Consider the following 20,237-nt stretch of genomic DNA (forward strand, 5'->3'; position numbering starts at 1 on the left):
AATAGACATCTGATGCCTTTTGAGATATTTTATTGTTCTGAAAGATTATTTTAGATGCGTTTGCTTTCATATAGTAGCATTAAAGGAGAATTAATTCTACCACAGTGATATTTGAAGATAACTTTATCTTATACAGCAGTTACTTTTTCATTTTTCGTTTTTATAGGAAATTTTATCTGTTTCTGCTTCTATCTCTATCTTTCTCTCCCACACCCTTCTACCAATAACTGCATTATTTTGTTGATAATGAGCTGTATTCTAGAGCTCCGCCCTTGCCTGCGTGCTCATTATACCATTGTGATGCAGTATGCTTTGCTTAGTTAGGATCTAATTATATCTCTAAATCTCAGATCTTATTTACAGCTTTTGTACTTGTTTCTAGAACACTACCTAAGAATTGTGGGAAATCCTTAGCAAAGAAATCACCTATAAAAGACTTTACTTCAGGCTTTTAAAAATAGTGTTTTACTTCTTAAATTTTAAATTTTCTTAAATTTTAAAAAATTAGAATTATTCAGGCCCAGAGAGATGGTTCAGTGGTTAAGAGCACTGAGTGCTCCTTCAGAGAACACAGGTTCCATAACCAGTACCACATGGTGGCTCACAGCGCCTATAACTCCAGTTTCAGATGTTCGGACACCTTCTTCTGGACTCGATGAGTACCAGGTTTGCATGTGCTACACATACATAAACTCAAGCAAAATATCCACAGATAAATAGTAAACACTTTTAAAGTTACAATTATTTAGTGTGTGTGTGTGTGTGTGTGTGTGTGTGTGTGTGTGTGTGAGAGAGAGAGAGAGAGAGAGAGCAGGCTGTGGGCTCATGTCGAGGTCAGAGAGCACCTTGCAGGATTTGGTTCTTTCCACTATGTGGGTCCTGGAGATTGTACCCAGGTTGTCATGGTGAGTGGCTGGCAAGTTCTGCTACCTGCTCACCCACCTTCCGGACCCTCAGCCTTTGTTACCATACATTTTATAGTTCTTGGGTCTTCAGCATATGGCTGTTAGTTAAACTTGCGTTGGTAGAAGTACAAGCAGTTTTTTAAAAAAGACCAAAGCAGCATAAACTGTTTGCTGTTATATCTAAACAGCAATGGTTAGCAAGCCGAGTTTGCTCCTGTGACGCAGCTTGTCAATGATGCTAGCATTTGTATTCTTTAGAAAGCTCATTTACTCAGAACCAGTGTCCTGTTTTAGTAGAAGTAAACTCTGTGTGCTAAGAAATTATCTAATATAAAATTTATCTAGACAAGAAACTGAAGTCACTAGAAGTAAACACAACTTGACATGGACTTATAATTACCTGACAGAAGCGTTCTCTTCAGTAGAATTATTGTGAGCCTATTCCAAATATGGAAACATTAGAACAAAGGCTACCGTAGGTGTCCAAGTTACCTGTGACTGATTCTGTCATTAGGGAATTCTCTTGTTGTAGCTTTGATGAGACTGCTTTGGAGAGGCCTCAGTTATTCTGGTTTTAGAGAGTACTGTGGCACTCTCTTCCAGCGTCCTCCCCTGTGGCAGCCCTGGCTTCAATTGCTTGTCCAAGCTCTACAGTTCGGATCCCGGACAAGAACTGTGTGTTCTCAGCTGTTACCTGCCTTCCTTGTGACAGCAGTGGGACTGTCACCCGTCTCTGTTGGAGTCCTTGCCTCCCCTCTAGACAGCAGCCTTTTCTGTCACATGGTAGGAAGTAGTGGCCTGGACAGGCTCTCACGTGGCTGGCCTGCAGCTTGCTCTGTAGACCAGGCTGTCCTCAACTCAGAGATCCAGCAGCTTGTGTTCCCCGAGTGCTGGGAGGAAGGGTGAGCACCACCATACTTGCCTGCTGCTGAGCACTCTACTAACTATACTTCATGGCATAAGACTTAAAGGAAAGGTCCTGACTCTCAAACTTTTATGGCAGACATTTTTTAAAGGATAGATCATTTTGTACCTTTTTAGGAATTAAGATCTATCCAGTCTCATGAGAAGATCTAGCATCAACACTAGCAACAATTTTTTTACATTACTGTGTTGAATTTCCCATGGAAACCCAGTATGCAGTTTGGAAATTTTTTATTTTAGAGGGGTGTTTTTTTTATATGTTTTGTATATTTTATGTTGACCATCTGCTTTTTTAAAATTTTAGTTAACATTTAAGGAATTTGGCCAGATTTGCATATTTTAAAAAGCATTTAACTTCCTCATTTATAGATAAAATTAAAAATAATTTGAATTTAATCATACACTATGATATGAAGCAAATTATGTGATTTGCAAGTTCAAAATATGACACTGTTAAAATGGAATTCATTTATTTAGTTTGAGAAGTCGTATATAATGTAGGTTCATGAATACTGTTTTCTAACAGTTTGGACATTGTTGGTTGTTTGCTGTAGTGCTGGGCATGGCTCAGCTGGCAAGGTGCTCTATGAAAACCTGAGGGCCTGCGCTCAGATCCCCAGCACTCACGCACAGTCTAGGTATAGCAGAGCATACTTGTGGTCCAGCGCGGGGAAGGTGGAGACAGGAGACTTGCTGGGGATTTCTGGCTAAGTAGCCAGATGGACAAGGTTCAGAGCAAGACTGAGCTCATCTCAGAAAATAAAGTGTAAAGTAATTGAAAAGACACTGACGCCAGCCATGGGACACACAGACAGGAAACTTAGTCACACATACACACAAGCACAGGAAAGAGTATACATACACACAAAGTTTAATTTATAGCTTTCTTTTCATTATGGTTCTATTTTAGAAATAATATGTGGATGTAGACACAGTGAGCTGGATTTTTTTTTAACCTAGTAAGTGGGTTGATACAGATTGAGCCAAGGCTAAAACAACACTGGGAAATCTGAAGTCTTATGTGTTCTTCCATGTGTATATTTAGAGGGTCCTGACGTTGTGTTAGTCATTAGTATTGAGAATTCTTTATGGGTGTATTTATTGCTTTGAGTACTTTTTTTTTATTTCAAGCTTAATTTTGTAACTTCTAGTTCACTTTATATTTAAGTTTCAAATTCCTGTAAGTTTTCATCTGAAAATCCATGTTGCAGTTATGAAAATCTCCCCACCCCCATATTCAAACTGAGTAATCTTTACTTTTTCTAGAGAGAGAAATATTTTCATGCTACAGATTTATTTTAGTAAAAATATTAGAATTAATAAGATAGAATAGAATTAAAATTTATAAACATCAAACAATAAATTAGAAATCATTTTGAAATGCTTCGGGCATTGGTCCTGTTGTTGATTCATCTTTGTGACATGGGAAGAGCTAACACTCTGCCCTACAAGTAAAAGGAGCATCAGTATTTTTAGACTTACTTATTTTTATGTCTGCCTTTTGTTGTTGTGTGTGTGTGTATACATACATACATACACACACACACACACATATATTTATGTATATATATATGTATATATATATGCTCTTTGTGTGTGCCTGATGTCCCCAGAGATTGAAGGAGGAGTTGAATGTCCTGGAACTGGAATTACAGATGATTAGGAACCCCACTATGTGGGTGCCAGGAACTGAACCCAAGCTTTTACAAGAACAATGCTCATAACCACAGTCTTTCCAGCCCTGTTTGTGAATTCTAGATTCACAGTTTTAGACTGTTTAGAAGTCAGAGTCAACATTATATACATGTTCATCTAATTCTTATAATAAACACATTATTAGATATTTACTTCCCCTTTTAAGATGGCATCTCACTGTATTACCTAACCTGGTCTCAAGCTGCTAGATTCAACTATTCTTCGTGCCCCTGCCTCCCAGATAGCTGGTACTGCAGGCACGTGCCCTACACCCAGGCTGGTTGGTTGGTTGGTTGATTGTATTCTCTTGCCTCTTCTTTCCCTTCCTTTTCTTCTCTTCCTCTTCTTATTTCTTTTTCTTCTCCTTTCCTTCTCCCTTCTCCCTCCTCCCCTGCCATGTCCTCTCCTGTGCCTTCTCCCCTCTTTGATGTATTCTTATTGAAGATTTATTTTCCCACCCTTCTTTATCACCTTATGAAATATCTTTCTAGTTGACAGTAAGAGTGAAAAGCTTACTTGGATGTTTTTTTTTTTTTTTTTTTTTTCAGTTCAGAAATCAGCTCACTAGCATTCTGGGGATGTATCTTGGTTTGCAGAAGACATTTCTAACTTGTGCATGGCAGTGATTGTGTTCCCTATAACTGTGTACACTGGGTGGAGCGGTGCAAGCCTGTGTAAGCCCGCCACTCCGAAAGTGGAGGCAGTGGGAATCAGAAGTTCAAGGTATTTCTTGGCTCTATATTGAGTCCAAGGCTAGCCTTGGCTACACCAGGGCCTATCTTTAAAAAAAAAAAAAAAAAAGCTTGCTAGGCTAAAAGGTCTAAGAGGATGATATCATGTGAATTGTTCCAGTAGCACAGAAAGTAATATTCAGGTTGGCACTGGTGGACTCGAGAACTCTTCATTGCCATTCTCTTTGTTCCTTAAGAATGTCTCAATGCATGCAACCTAGTTCTGTCATACGAGCATACTCACCCTCCATCCTCCCCGTAACGTTTCCCAGATCCACCCCCTTCTTCCTCCACCGTTCATAACTCCACCGTTCATAACTTCTTCCTCCCTGTTCATAACTTTGCCCTTTTAAATTTTCTTTTTCCTAATATATACATGTGATTGATTGTGTTGATGAATACCATGTATATGTTAAGTGCGAGGCCAGAAGGGAGTTGACAGATCCCTGAATTGCCTGATGAGAGTTCTTAGGCCCTTGGGAAGAATGGCAAGTGTTCGTAACCCTTGAGCCATCCCTCCAAGTAAAAACAAAAACCTACAGAATCTAGTTTGGCTCTACCTTAGTTTTTTTCATTAATTTATTCACTTTATATCCTGATTTTAGCCCCTCTTTCTGCATAAACGCTTCCAATTCTCCTCAGAGAAGGGGAAGCCTCTCATGGTGACCAACCCACCCCAGCACATCAAGTCACAGCAGGACTAAGGCTCATCTTCTCCCACTGAGGCCTAGACAGGGCAGCCCAGCTAGGGCAAAGGGTTCCAAAGGCAGGCAACAGACTCAGAGTCGGCCCCTGCTCCTCTTGTTAAGGGACCCACATGGAGACCACACTGCACGTATGCTACATATGTGTAAGGGGCCTAGGTCCAGCCCCTGAATGCTCTTTGGTTAGTGGTTTAGTCTCTGCGAGTCCCAATGGGCCCAGGGTAGTTGACTCTGTAGGTCTTCTTGTGGTGTCCTTGATACTTCTGGCTCCCTCAATTCATCCCCCCACTCACCCACAGACTCCTGGAGCTCTGCCTAGTGTTTGACTGTGGGTGTCTGCATCTGCGTCCATCAGCTGTTGGATGAAGCCTCTCAGGAGACAGTGATGCTCGGGCTGAGCGTTCTAAGGCTCCACCTTAATTTGAATGAAATGCAGTGAGATGAACATAAGCCATAGTAGTTTGAACTCTGAGTACAAATAAATAGCAAGCATATCTAAATTGAGTGGCTCATGTTTGCTCGTTAACATTAATGACTGTATATTCAAAGTTGTACTAATTGAATATTGCCATTTCTCCCAAAGGTTTTGAAAGAGGAAAAGAAGACATTTCTCAAAATAAAGATGACTCTTCACTTTCAATGTCAAAGAGCAAGGTAGGCGTACTGTTGTTCTCAGTATGTGATAGGACGTTTTTTGACATTTAAAATGAAGGCACTAAACTGAAATTCTCTAAGTGTTGATAGAAATTTTTGTTGGTATTTTTAAACCACGTGTATATATGAAAAGTATAAAGGTCTCTACTTGGACTGACTGAGGTGCTGTGGAGTACTTGGGGTGTACTGACTGGCAACCATTGCTCTCATCGGAGTAATACTGACTATGTACATGGGCTGCAGCAGAACTTCTCAACCCCAAATCTGATAGCTCCACTCAGAGATGTTTCAGGCTTAATGTTTTTAACAAGACATTTTTAAGTATTTTAAATTTATTTATATGACCATCAAGATATATACATGTAGGCTTAGATTTTTTTAAAGCCTACTTTTAATAAGGGTTCTCAAACATTTTGATTCCCCCTCCCCTCCCTCCTAGTCCGCCATCCAAAGGTAGGTGAGAAAAGATGGTAAATAGGATAAAGGGATGTGGGCCTGTTTAGAAGTAGTTCTTTGGGGGCAGTTCTAATCTCCCTTTGTTAGGATACCAGCAGTCCAGTTCAGTAGTATCAGAATACCAATCATGAGTCAGCAGTGGTGACATGATCCAGCAAAACCAGCCAGCCTCTACCGAATCTGCATAAGTCAGAGGGAGCAACCAGAAAAGCAGGGATGCCAGGAGTTCCCTGTGTGCCTCTTTCAACTAAGCAAAGATATCGAAGATGAGAGACCAATGAACTGTTGCATAGCTAGCTTTGCAAGAGCCCCATCACTGCCCATTAAGTCCTATGTATACTCTCCAAACATCGTGTGTCCTCCCATGGGTTTTGCTTCAGCAAAACACCACAGGAGTCTGCATTGCATGAAACTACCAAAAACTTCCAGGTCATATACATTAAGCAGATAATGAACAAAGATCTTTGCAATACTCTCCTATAATTAAAATAGGACATGGTTATTCTATGTTAGTATTTTTTAAAACACCAGTATAGTGAAGAACTAGCACTCTATAGATTGATAAAAGTTAAATGAATTTTAAAAATTTGTCCAGGGATTTGACTTCCAACTTTTTTTTGATAAGATTTAGTAGCAGTGGTGAGAGCTTCTTAAAAGTTTTTGGAATCAACTTAATGGTTGAAAGAAATCCTATTTCTTTCTTGCTTTTTTAAAAAGATTTATTTATTTATTTATTTTGTGTATGAGTACACTGTAGCTGTTTTCAGACACTCCATCAGGTCCCATTACAGATGATTGTGAGCCACCATGTGGTTGCTGGGAATTGAACTCAGGACCTCTGGGAGAGCAGTCAGTGCTATTAACCACTGAGCCATCTCTCCAATCCCAGAAACCTATTTCTTAACCCAGTGAACTCTGCTATCCATAGCAGTAGGCCTTGTTCATCCTGCCGTATATTTCTGCTCCTGCTCTTAGGAATAGTGAAAAGGATTACATAGCATGTTTTCATTCCTGCTGTGTCCATACTCTGTATAGTTAACTTTACGAATATTTGTAGCGTCAAGGTGCATGTTTAGGATGAAAGTTTCACAGGACATTTATTTATTGGGTATATGTGTGCAAGTACATGTGTGCATGTAGGCATGTGAGGGGCAGACGACAACCTTGATTGATTTTCCTTTGGCACTACCCATCTTTTCTCTAACATACTGGGTCTCTCATTGGCCTGAAATTCACCAAGTAGGTGAGACTAGCTCCCGTGAGCACAGAGAATCTGCTTCCCCACTCTTCAGCATTAGAATTACAATCACACATGGCCACACACACACACACACACACCCTTTTTGCGTGGGTTCTGGGAATCTAACTCAGGACCTCATGCTTCCCAAGTGAGTCATCTTCCAACCCCAGTACATTGTATGTCTATAATGAGGAAGTGTTTAGTCATATAGGTGGGAAAATGTACTCCTTTTCTTTTTTTAATTCATTGCAAGGTTCATAGCTGATTCCCCTATAATAAAAGACATATCAACAAGACTAAGATATACATTTATTTAATGTAATGTCACATAACATTGGAGCCTTTAGAAATGAATACACGCCCGCCTGCCCGCCTGCCCGCCCCCCCCCTCCCAAGAAGCAAATAGGGAAACTTGTATATTTTTATGTTTTAGTTTGATGAAGAATATAAGTCTGATGGAGCAAAAAGGGTAACAAAGGGCTGGAGATCTCATCCAGCGATATTCTCTTCATCCAGGGATTTAGCTCCTTAAAAACATTAAGAGGGGGATGGAGAGATGTCTCAGCAGTTAAGAGCACTGACTGCTCTTCTGAAGGCCCTGAGTTCAAATCCCAGCAACCACATGGTGGCTCACAACCATCTGTAATGGGATCTGATGCCCTCTTCTGGTGTGTCTGAAGACAGCTACAGTGTTCTTACATATAATAAATAAATAAATATAAAAAAAATTAAGACGATGCTCTGGTTTGCTTTCTATTGCTGTGATAATATAGTGACCAAACTCTGGGAGTAGAGCTTAGACTTCATGTCACAGTCCACCACTGAGGGAAGTCAGGGCAGGAACTTAATTAAGAACATGGAAGCAAGAACTGAAGAAGAGACCGTGAAAAACAAAAAAATGCTGCTTATCGGCTTGCTTAGTCTGCTTGCTTTATTATACCACTCTGGACCACCAATCCAGGTGTAGCCTTACCAACAGCAGGCTGGGCCCTCCCATTAGTCAATCATTAGTCAAGAAAATGCCCACAGGCCAATCTGATGGAGGGAATTCTTCAGTTGAGAGTCTTGCTCGGGTGACTCTAGTTTGTGATGAGTTGATAAAAACTAACCAGCACAGATTGAGGATAAGGAAGGGCAGAAGTCAAGACTATTTGTTGAGATTCTTCTTGGTGTCTGTGTGTCATTGGACCCTTTCTGCCTAAAATTACATATTCATTTGTGGCCTGTCCCAGGGAGACAGATAAGGTGCAGTCAGAATGGCTTCTTCCTTCTGCACTTTTCTCTTAGCTTCCTTTGTCTTAAAACAAGTAGTTTGCTGAGATGCTGCATTTTTCGAGCAGTGTGTGCTGAGCTCTGTTGGTTATTATATAGAACCTGTAACTTTTAAAAATCAAAGAAACGCCGGGCGTGGTGGTGCACACCTTTAATCCCAGCACTCGGGAGGCAGAGGCAGGCGGATTTCTGAGTTCGAGGCCAGCCTGGTCTACAGAGTGAGCTCCAGGACAGCCAGGGCTATACAGAGAAACCCTGTCTCGAAAAAACAAAAAACCAAAAAAAAAAAAAAAGATCAAAGAAAAAAATGTATCTTAACCATAGCTAGAAATACAGTAGAATTTATTTTAAAGGCTTGTTTCTAAGCACTTAGTACCAGAATTGTGGAAAATGTGGTTTAAAAATATTCCTGTGCAGAAGCCTTTATGAATATAAACATGAAGCTACTGTGTCATGTCTACCTTGAGAGAGAAGGAAATGGCAAGGAGGCTGAACTCTGCAGACTTGGTGGACACTAATAACTGACACAGAAACGGGCCTTGTTACAACTGTGATTCTTGTATGCAGGGTTTATTTTGTGTGTAGAATTTAAAAATTAAAAGGATACTCATTCTATTAGGTACACCTCAGCTGCTAAGTAAATATATATGGCTGGTGGCTCCTGTGTCAGACTACTCAAATGTAGTGAAATGGAGGGCAGTCTGGACCGCTTGTGACCTTGTCCTGAACAAAAACTATACTTAATAACTCTTAACATGATAACCTTTTGGTATTAATAATATTATACTCACTCTGCCATTTTTCAAGAGAAACAATAACTAGTTTGTTCCTAAATATTTTAATGTATAACTTGCTCATTCTTATTTAAGTAATTTGGGGGGACAAATTTAAATTTTTAAAATTCATTTTATATTTATGTATATAGGTGTATTGCCTGCATGTATATCTGTACACCACAGATATGGTACCCGAAGGAGCAATAAGAGGGCTTTGGGTCCCAGGAAGTAGAGTTGCAGACAAGCTGTGAGCCACCATGTGGATCCTGGGAACTGAGCTCTGGTTCTTTGGGAGAGCAGTCGGTGTTCACAAGGCCCAGCCACCAACCATTTCTCCAGCCACCAACCATTTCTCCAGCCACCAAAAAAATTTTTAAATGAAGTTTTTATTTTTTTTTTCATGACAAGAATGGCCAGTCTGAGTAATTTGTAGTAAGATAAACGGAATCCTATTGCTAGGATAAGGGCTTTCTGTAGCATAGATCCCGTAACTTAATTCTCCAACTTCTGTGTATGTACCTATAAGTTTGTAAGTTATTAGTACTTGTTTTTTAAAAACAGTATGCTTACCTGAATAAGTTCCTTTCCAGCCCAAAGTATCTTTGTAATCACAGTAACTTAATTGCTGGTTTTTTTTTTTTAAGTAAATGTAGTGTTTTATAGTTTCTAAAGGAAATCAGAAGAGATTTGATGCATAATGCCTTATTCTGAGAGGCGGATTTTGACTACATTTGCAATCAAGAATATAATTAGAAACCTGAATCACAGCATATATCAAGTATAATGTTAAATACTTTTTGTGTGTTACCTCAATTAACCCCCAAAACAACCCTGTGAGTTAATAGAAAATTAGGATATTTTAAGAGAGAAATAACTTTAAAGTTACGTTGCCTGAAAGGCCATAATAGTTAAGTGTGTGTGTGTCTGGGACCGGGGGGCTGGGGGCTAAGCATTCTAAAGCCACTTAACAGTGGCTTCAAGAAGCCCTTTATATTAAAAGCCTTGACAGTATTAAGATGGTGACCAGTCATGTTAATGAAGGGAAAAAAGCTTACTGTAATGAAATATTGTCAACAAAGAAACAAAGATGGTTCATGTGTTTTGTTCTGTTAAAAATCTGTTAATTCAGCCGGGCAGTGTTGGCGCATGCCTTTAATCCCAGTACTCGGGAGGCAGAGGCAGGCGGATTTCTGAGTTTGAGGCCAGCCTGGTCTACAGAGTGAGTTCTAGGACAGCCAGGGCTACACAGAGAAACCCTGTCTCAAAAAAAAAAAAAAAAAAAAATGTTAATTCCGAGTCAGGCCTTCTGGGTCATGCCTGGAATTTTAGCTACTTAGGAGACTGAGGCGGGAGGATTTTAAGTTCAAAGACAACTTGGGCAGCTTTCTTAAAATGTAAAAAGGAAAAAAGGGGGGCTTTAGGGATAGCTAAGTGATAGAGCATTGTTACAATGAGAGAGCATTTTTTGACATGCAAGAGGCCATATGTTCAACCCATTACCAAAGTTTAAGAAAAATAATGTGCTGGCTCAGAAAGCTGAGGCAGTGCTGTTTGGGTCATAAAACTTGGTTACTGACTTGGCTGTTTTGTCACACTAGACTGCACAGTATTGTCAGAGCTGCTAAAGGCGTCTGTGTTCTGATATACCAGTCCACATGACATGCTTCTTGCCTGATAATTATTCATAGGACAATGGAATCCTGGAGTAGCCAAAGCAGATATTGTCACTTGACTTTGTTGGGGAGACATTTTCTCTTATGTATAGAGAAAACGTCTTACATTTGATGCTGGTTGCTACACTATATGAAGAGCTTTCAAAAGCAAGAAACCAGTAAAGTGAGACCACCAAAACCACTAAGCTCAGTATTAGGCCAAGGTACAGCACTCTATCTATTTGCTGTCTGTGTGATTTAGGGAAGCCATCTACTCTGTAGGTACAGTAAAGGGAGTGCTACTGCTATCTCAGCAATGCTTAAGCATTAAGTGAGGTGGCACATACACAATGCTTAACAGAGTCCTTTGTAAGTCGTGTGCACCCACTAATGTCATCAACATTCAAGCCAACAACGAGTGCTCTTCCTCGTTAGACAGCAGTAGCTAATGTGTGCTCTTCCTATTTGTAGGAAGCAGAGTTCTGTGACTGTTGTAACGCACTGCGTTCCTCTGACAGCAGCTGGGTCATCTTTTGGGGCGAGGTCCTCAGCGCTATCTGTTTTGGGGAAACAGATAACTGTGTAGCAGGAGTAATTATGAAAAATTGTTTTGGTATCACAGTTTATGCCATCATCATGAGAACAAGCAGTGTGGTATTTCAAGCTGCTTAGGTCAGTGACTTAAAAGTTTAAGGGGGTTGAGCTCTGTTTTCTGCTTTGAAAATAATACAGCTCGTTTCCTGTCAATTAACGACCATCATCATAACCTCATGTATGCCCGTTATGTAAAGGTATTTCATGCCAACCACCAGGGGTATTTTTAGCATAAACAAGATAAATGAGCTTCAGTGACATTTTCATTTCGTTGGTTGATCAAAAATGTTTGGTTCATTCCTTTTCTCCTCATCTATGCCCCGTTTATGTAAAGGTATTTCATGCCAACCACCAGAGGTATTTTTAACATAAACAAGATAAATGAACTTCAATGACATTTTCATTTCGTTGGTTGATCAAAAATGTTTGGTTCATTCCTTTTCTTCAGCTGGTACACTGGCTGTCTTCTCACCAGGGAATAACCATGGTGCTGCCACCGTGGGTCATGAACTTGAGTGAAAGATCCTTGGTTAAAGCTAGTGATACACAGGTGTAGCTTTTCAACATTTGGGCTACCGTTTTGGATCAAGTTCCATGTATACCCAGAAGACTACTAAGAATGCTAGTATGCTGCCCTGCGTCTGACAGTGGTAGAAATGAAGATGTGTAGGACATTGAGGGAGTAGATACTGTTCTAAGCTTTATAGAGATAGCACTCAAATGTATGCTTTTGTACCCTAATGAGAGACTGCGGGCAATGCATCAGAAGAGCTGGGTTTCAGTCACTTCTATGTTAACGATTGTGTCTGAGAAATCAGCCTCTCTGAGCCTCTTTTTGACATGTAAAGTGAATACAGAAACATGTGTTGTTCAAGTTTTCAGGTTTTATAAAGACTCCCCCCGCCCCCCATGAAGACACTTAACTATAAACTAAAAAACAAAAGCAAGTTTTGCCATTAATCACAATTTTAGTACACTGGAGAAGTGGGAAGAAACAGATCCTGGGAGTACTCTGTTGAACTCCACAATTGAAGTAGCTTTGCCTGAATTTTTGAAGATGGAGGAATTGAGGTAGTGGGTAGTCTGTGTGTCAATTTGATGAAACTTACATGGTCTCCTTTTATAGCATATTTTAACACTCCTTTAGCAATTTTTATACTAAGAATAACTAAACAATTGTATATTTTCAAAGAAATATCCTGAGAAATGCAGTATAAGATTTAGGAATATTAAATTCACATTGCAGATTAGTTTTTGAGGGTGCATACAAGCATGTGAAAACACAAATACCATGTGGGGAAAACTTTGTATTAAAATCCTTGTTTGCTTAAATCATAGCAAGTGGGAAGAGTGTAAGAAAGATAATGTTAAGTTTTATGTGGTGTGTAAAAAAAATTGTAGGTTTTAATTATCTTCTTATTTTTATCTCAGTCTGAATCTAAACTATATAATGGCTCAGAAAAGGACAGTTCAACTTCAAGTAAACTCACGAAGAAAGAGTCTCTTAAGGTTAGTTTCTATAGTTATTTTTAATTTTTTTGTATATTATAATTGCATTTCTCCCTTCTCTTTCTCCCCTATAAACCCTCCCAAATACCCCTCCCTGTTCTCCGTAAAATTCATGGCCTCTTCTTTTGTTAATTGTTATTGCATGCATATATGTATAGTCCTAAATATAACCTACTCGGTCCATATAATGTTACTTGTATGTATGTTTTCAAAGCTGACCACTGGCACTGAATAGCCAGTTGGTATGTTCTTCTCTGAGGAAGGCCACTTCTCCTCACCCCAGATTTCCACAGTTGCATATAGTTCTTTGTGTGGGGTTGAGGCCTCGTGGGGGTTTTCCTTTGGCCTGCCCATTGGTGGTGTCCTTGTTCAGCTCATTGGGTGGTCATGTTGGTGGGACATAGCTTCAGCTTCTGGTACTCCTAGGAGCCAGTCTTACAGCAATGTTGATGATCTTCTCACATTGTATTTGCATTGCTTTTGAATATGGGCTAACACAAAACATTGATATGTATCCTCCTAAAGGGAACAGATGGAAGGGCAAGCATACATGCAAAATGTCCGTGTTTTATGCTGCCATGGGTTCAGCTCATAAGATATTTTGGTGCCTGTTCCAGAGCAGGCTTAGACCTCAGCTCGCCATAGCACAGGCTCTGGAGTAGACTCTTTATCTGCCTCAGTACAGGGGAATGCCAGGGCCAGTGGGAGTGGGTGGGTGGGGGAGTAGGTGGGGGAACGGGTGGGGGACTTTTGGAATAACATTGGAAATATAAATGAAATAAATACCTAATAAAAAAATTAAAAAAGAAAATGAAGAGGGTACCTCATTGATGTGGACCTTCCAGAGGACATTTCTGGCATCCACTTAAGTTAGTTTGCTAATTTCCAGGCCCATAGGAATATATATTTTGCTTGATCTGTATCATGTTTTAAATTTTGAGACAATGGAAGTCCAGATTGCTAACTTGTTTCTTAAGAAATGTGTAGTGTGGAGGCTACCCTTCCTGAGTGGCCACAGATCTCGAAGCTTAAAGAACACATGCTCTCTACTAGGTCCGTTCCCTCCTCATCCATCACATCCATCTGTGTTCCATGGCTGGTCCTGTGTGCATCTGCATCAGCCATCTCATAGTAAAGCTGTCAGTAGCACTGGCTGCTCTCCAGAGGACCTGAGTTCAGGTCCAGTACCCACATGGCAGCTAGCAACCCTCTGTAGCTCCAGTTCCAGAAGATCTGCTGGCCTCTCCTGCTTCCATGGACACTGCGTGTATGGGATGCACAGACATACATGTTGGTGGGGAAACACCCACACTCAAAATAAAAATAAATAAAACCTCCTAAAGTAAAATGACCATAAGTTTTGGGTATTAGAGGCAACTAATAGTTAAACTTTATTATGTTATATAACTTCAATTAAATTTAACTTCATTAGATTTTGTCTTATTTATGAAAAAATGTAAACACTAATAGATTATTACTCTTTTCCCATTCAAATAAAAAAACAACAATAGAACTATTACTTCACTTTTGCTTTCATGGGTTATTTCAAAGAAGTAATTTACCTAAGAAAATAAAACATTTAATAGATTAACAAGTTCATCTCATAGTTTCTTAGTATCCTATCTTGGAGTTTATTTAAAAAAAAAAAAAAAAGAGGCACAACTTCCATTTGGGAGAAATTGCAGCATTGCTCATAATAATCAAAAGCTAGTAGCTAAGAAGATTTCTACCAGGAAGAGATGCGTTGGGAACAACAGCCTTGTGATTCGATTCGAGCAGCTTTGGAAAGCAGTCTGCATCAGGATCCTGTTTCACACTTTGCTAGCTGTGTGATTCGGGGCACATTACTGTCTCGGCCTCAGTGTTCTTGCATGTAAAATAAAGCTGATAATAATTCTACCTGAAAGGCTTGGTGTAGGGATTAAATGGAGGAACGTTATCAATATGAGCTTAGAATAATATCAGTTCACCAATGCACTCAATGCCAACACTGCCAATATTATTTATGTCAGGAATCTTGTGGCACAGTTAAAAGAAGATGATAGGCACAGAAACTCTTTTTTAAAAAATCAAAAGGGATACTTTGTGTGTGTGTTTCTATAGATTGTGTGCATGTGAAAGCACAGTATTGACTTAGCATGCATAGACCTGGTGTAGTGACCATGGAAACCAGATTCTAACCTGCTTGTCAAAAATTCCTGTCTCATTTGTTATCTGAAAATGCCAGAACCGTAAAACTGTTTCTCCTGCTGAGTCTTTTGTTTCTGCTTATGTTAGGTACAAAAGAAAAACTACCGTGAAGAGAAGAAGAGAGCCACGAAGGAGTTACTCAGCACCATCACAGACCCCTCTGTCATTGTCATGGCCGACTGGCTGAAGGTCGGGGCTTGGGTTTGAACTCTCACAGAGCGCTTACTTGTGGGGATGAGGAAGTGTGAGACAAAACAGTAGATGCTCGGAGCTTTGTGTGTGTCCTATGTGCCAGTCGTCTCAAGAGGGGACTCCAGTAGCCTCAGAATAGCAGCTCTGTTACGGCATTTTGACTGGTGTGAAGCCATATTGTTTAATATAACTCATTATAAAAATATTTTATTGCTCCACTTATCATTTGGTATTATTGCAGATTGGAATTTGGACAAGTTGACATAAAAGTTGTACCTGAGCCAGGCAGTGGTGGTACATGCCTTTAATCTCAGCACTTGGAAGGCAAAAGCAGAGCAGTCTCTGAATTCAAAGCCAGCCCTGTCTACAGAATGAGAAACCCTGTCTTGAAAAAAAAATTTTTAAAGGTTTTGCTTGAAAAGCGTTGTGCCGTGAGTGCAGGTCCTCACTGATCTCTGTCCCCTCTTACCCTGGTCACTCAGGCTTCTCTCCCATTCTCACCTAACAGACAGCTGCAGACATCTTTACTCCCGACTGTGAAAGTAAATGACTTAGCAGAACTGCTACCGACTGGCTCCTAGAGACTGAAAACAAGTCTCCCTTTAAAATGAGGCTGGTCATCATGGTTGCACACGGTTCAAATACTGCAAGGGTCTTCTTCAGTTTTGTGCTGAAAATAAATTCCAGCTTGCTTTCTCTCTTCTTGAGAGCAAATTAGCTCTGGATCCTACTTGTTTTCATTTCCAGAGTCAAACTTATCCTCTACAAGTCCCCAGGCGGCCTCGGGATGGATGGACCATGCCTCCTTTCCCCAGCCCACTCTGTTCTTTTGAAACACGGCATTGCTGTGCAGCCCTGACCAGCCTTGGAAACATGGCCATCCTCTAGCCTCGGCATCTCACATCTGACACCGCGGCTGCCTTTAAACCATACCTTCATCCCTGACAGCTGGCCCTCTTTTTTATTGTTACAGCTCCAAGGACAAGAATATTACGTCAGAGTAACTATCTTTTCTTTGATTCTCTTGATTTACCATCTCATTTATATAGAGAGATGTACACACACACACACCTTTTCTTGACGATTTTTGTCTTTTTATTCCTGGCTTCAGAGTCTCTCTTACTCTCTGTATCTTAGATTACGAGGGTTCTGCCCACTTAACTCCTTAAGGAGTTGTACATTCATTCACCCTATATTCATGTACATCCAATGAGTAAATGTGAAGGAAGTTCCTAGTGTAATTTGAATACAATAGTGGCAACCTCTTCAGCATTGTTAAGCGAGTGAATTGCCTAGCAACAGCTTTTAATGAGTACAGATGTATGAAGTGATAGAAAAAGTTGATAAAACTATTGGTGGCATTGGAGCTTGAGGTGAGGAATATTTCATAAAAATAAATAATGTGCCTACACTTAAAGACTTCCCCCTAGACATTTATATAGCATACCTTAGGTAATGACTGAGAACAGTTATCTAAGAAGGGTACATTTAGGGACTAGGTATGGGTTCTTTCTTCCTCTTACTGTTTACCAAATATTTAGGAGAAGCCCTGGAAGTACTAAAAGCATTCAGAAGAGCAAAGTTAAAAAAGACAGAATAATCATTTATTCACAAAAATTAACAGTTGTAACTGCTATCACAGAATAATTTCAGTACTATGGAAGTTTATTTTAATGACCCTTGAATGATGGAGGAAGTTAGAGATTCTACTTAATGTATCTGAAACTTTGGCCTACTGTCCCACAAAAACCAGAGTTTCTTAGAATCAGGAGCCATGTGGACTCAACATTTATCTGCAGTGCATTGCCATGAGGTAGCCTTTTGACTAAAGATGTATTCAGTGTAAATATACATGCAATATAACTTTAGACTAAAACATCTTGGTAGCCTTTATTCAGTCTACTATTCTGTAGTCTAGAAAGAGAAACAGATGTCAGTCTTTAAAATGAGCTTATCTTTCTGCAGATTCGTGGTACCCTGAAGAGCTGGACCAAGCTGTGGTGTGTGTTGAAACCTGGCGTGCTTCTGATCTATAAAACACAAAAAAATGGTCAGTGGGTCGGAACAGTCCTTCTGAATGCTTGTGAGATCATTGAACGTCCATCAAAAAAGGATGGCTTTTGTTTCAAGCTTTTCCATCCTTTGGAGCAGTCTATTTGGGCAGTGAAGGTATGTGAGCACTTGTTGATGTGACAGTGAGGGGAAGTAGCGTAAGTCAGTCAAAGGCCTTCTAACTCAGCCAGGACTCAGAATATTGTTTCTGTCTTCCTTATTTTTCCCTTTTGTCTTTATCTATGATTGAATGTGTACTAAAAAGCCTTTCTCTTGCTTTTTAAGACCTAAGACAATTTTTCTGAAAAATTTCCTCAATATATTACATCTTATTTTTCTCTTTTGTCATTGAAGATTAATTTTATATTTTTATTAATTGTGGTTCCTCATTCTTCTTTGTAACATTGTGTGATGTTGCTGGGCAGTGGTAACACACACCTTTAATCCCAGCACTTGGGAGGCAGAGGCAGGCGGATTTCTGATTTTGAATTCTAACTCCAAACCACAGACAGTGCTGTTTACATTAACCAGATCACCAAACCTTAAGCTTTCATGATGGGATCACTGCTTTAGTCTAGGATGGTTAAGTTGTTCACCTTGGATAAAGGACTAACTATATACCAGACAATATTGACGTGTCTAGGAAAAGATGTGGGCTTTTTAGTCATAGTAGTCTAGATTCATTGAGAAATAAATTTAGGATTACAGAGTTATTTTTGTTGTAGAATTCAATTTCTTTTATTAGCGAGTTATAACTAAATGTCCAGCTACCTAATTTATACTTCTAGAAGCACAGTATTTCTTACCTCATAAGACCTATAGGATGAAAATTCTTGCTAACATTAAAATGGTATTAGTATGGTAAATTTTAGATTTTCTTACTGGATGAGCAACAAATGCGGAAGAAGCAAAGAGGTTTGAGTGGAGTCTGCTCATCCGCATAAGTATGCAAAGAATACAGAGTTCTCCTGACATACTAAAAGGTTGACTCCTAAAGTGGTTACTTGAGTAGTTTTTCTAGTAAGTGATGAGATTAAATCTCGGTGGTCTGATTCTAGGTCCTAGTGTGCCTTAGATCTAGGGACTGCCTGCCCCACACTTGAATTTAGCCTTGGTATGGTACTGATTACTTGCCAGTGTTTTCTGTGGGATGTGTGTGTGTGTGTTTTCAAATAACTACAGTTATGAAACAATTTTCTGTCTTGGCTTGTAAAAAGTCAAGGTTTTTGTGATCAGTATTTAAAATAAATAGTAATTAATTATAAATTATATATAATTGATTTCTTTTTAATCTAGTGAATTTTAGATATATTTACAGTGACTTTTTAAAAACTTTTAAGAATACAATATTTCTCATGTAATAAAACCTGTAAGAGAGAAATTTTGTTAAAATTGTGTCAGTATGTTAGATATTAGGTGTTCTTTAGTATATGAGCAATATGTAAAGATAATACTTAAGTGATAAATGCTATTATTTGTTCAATTTTCTATTAAGAAGGAATATTTGTTGGGAAAGACTTTAATAAACAGCATTCTTAGGGATGTAATTAAAGGTTGTTTTAAATTATTATTTGTGCCTGATGAATCCATATCTGATAAGAATAATACAGGCTATTTTATCGTTGGTCTATCACAATACTTACCCGTTCCCCGGTTGTCTTTGAAGGGTCCTAAAGGTGAAGCGGTTGGCTCCATAACCCAGCCTCTACCTAGCAGCTACTTGATTATCCGAGCTACTTCAGAGTCAGATGGTAAATACTTTTTGATGGATTGGCTTTAAATGATTATTTTGCATATTACTTTGTGTTAACCTTGGAAGATATCGTGTGCTCATAGACAGTTGAAGCAAACTCCTGTAATCATAAACTATGTAGAACATTGAGCACATTACTAGCTTTGCAGGCAAGAACTTGGATAGAAGGATACATGTGACTGGGCCGTGTTAACAGTGCAGGTTTTCTTTCACTCTCCACTGACACATGAATGCTTTGGGGACTTAGTAGTAATTATTTGTAGTAATTCATTATACATTATCATTTTAAGAGAGAGATGCAACCTATAAGCTGTCATACTTTTAAGTTAGCATTTGTGGAACAAATAACACTGGTCTTATTTTATATAAGAAAGCAAAATACAGACAACTTACACATCACATCACACACACACCTTTAGCTATATACATAATTCATTTGGCAAATAATACAGAAAGAACAAAACACACCACACACATATGCAACATAAGGGCAAAGCTTTCTAATTGATAGTGGATCTGTTCCTTACTGTCACACTGTATGGTCTAGATTAGCTTGTTGTAAGGAATCCTCCAGTGTTCCAGTGTGGGCTGACTGCATAAGAGCATCCGTGGCTGTCCCAAGAGGGTCTGTGAGTGAGCGGTGCAAGCTGACAACACGATCTCCTACATGGAGGGAGGGGTCAGACATGCAGTCAACAATGAGACAGTATTTCAGCCAGTAGAAACATGTTCTCTTCTGTGTTTTATGTACCTTGTATGATACTTTAAAACTGCATGTTAATGTTCTAAGGTTTCAGAGATAAAATTTATTTTAGATTGGATATGCTTACATAATACATGTTTTCTCCTATTTATTGTGATTTTAAAATTCTCATTATTCAAAAAGCATTCTCATAAAAATCAAAAGATTGCATTAAAATCCTGGCAGACTTACATTT

The 20,237-nt window shown here is 39.2% G+C and overlaps 1 protein-coding gene across 5 annotated transcripts in view; it reads left to right on the forward strand.

Moving 5' to 3' along the window:
• The window catches only part of Osbpl8 (oxysterol binding protein-like 8), a 132,508-nt gene that overhangs the window by 85,404 nt on the left and 26,867 nt on the right, over nt 1–20,237 (forward strand). For all 5 annotated transcript variants that reach the window (XM_006513637.3, NM_175489.3, NM_001003717.1 and 2 more), the window contains 5 exons: nt 5,543–5,613; nt 13,035–13,112; nt 15,390–15,491; nt 17,460–17,663; nt 19,213–19,297. In XM_006513637.3, the coding sequence (XP_006513700.1) occupies nt 5,543–5,613; nt 13,035–13,112; nt 15,390–15,491; nt 17,460–17,663; nt 19,213–19,297 (540 nt within the window). The remainder of the gene's footprint in view (nt 1–5,542; nt 5,614–13,034; nt 13,113–15,389; nt 15,492–17,459; nt 17,664–19,212; nt 19,298–20,237) is intronic.

This window comes from Mus musculus, chromosome 10 (assembly GCF_000001635.26).
Source record: "Mus musculus strain C57BL/6J chromosome 10, GRCm38.p6 C57BL/6J".
In the NCBI taxonomy this organism is placed as follows: Eukaryota; Metazoa; Chordata; class Mammalia; order Rodentia; family Muridae; genus Mus; species Mus musculus.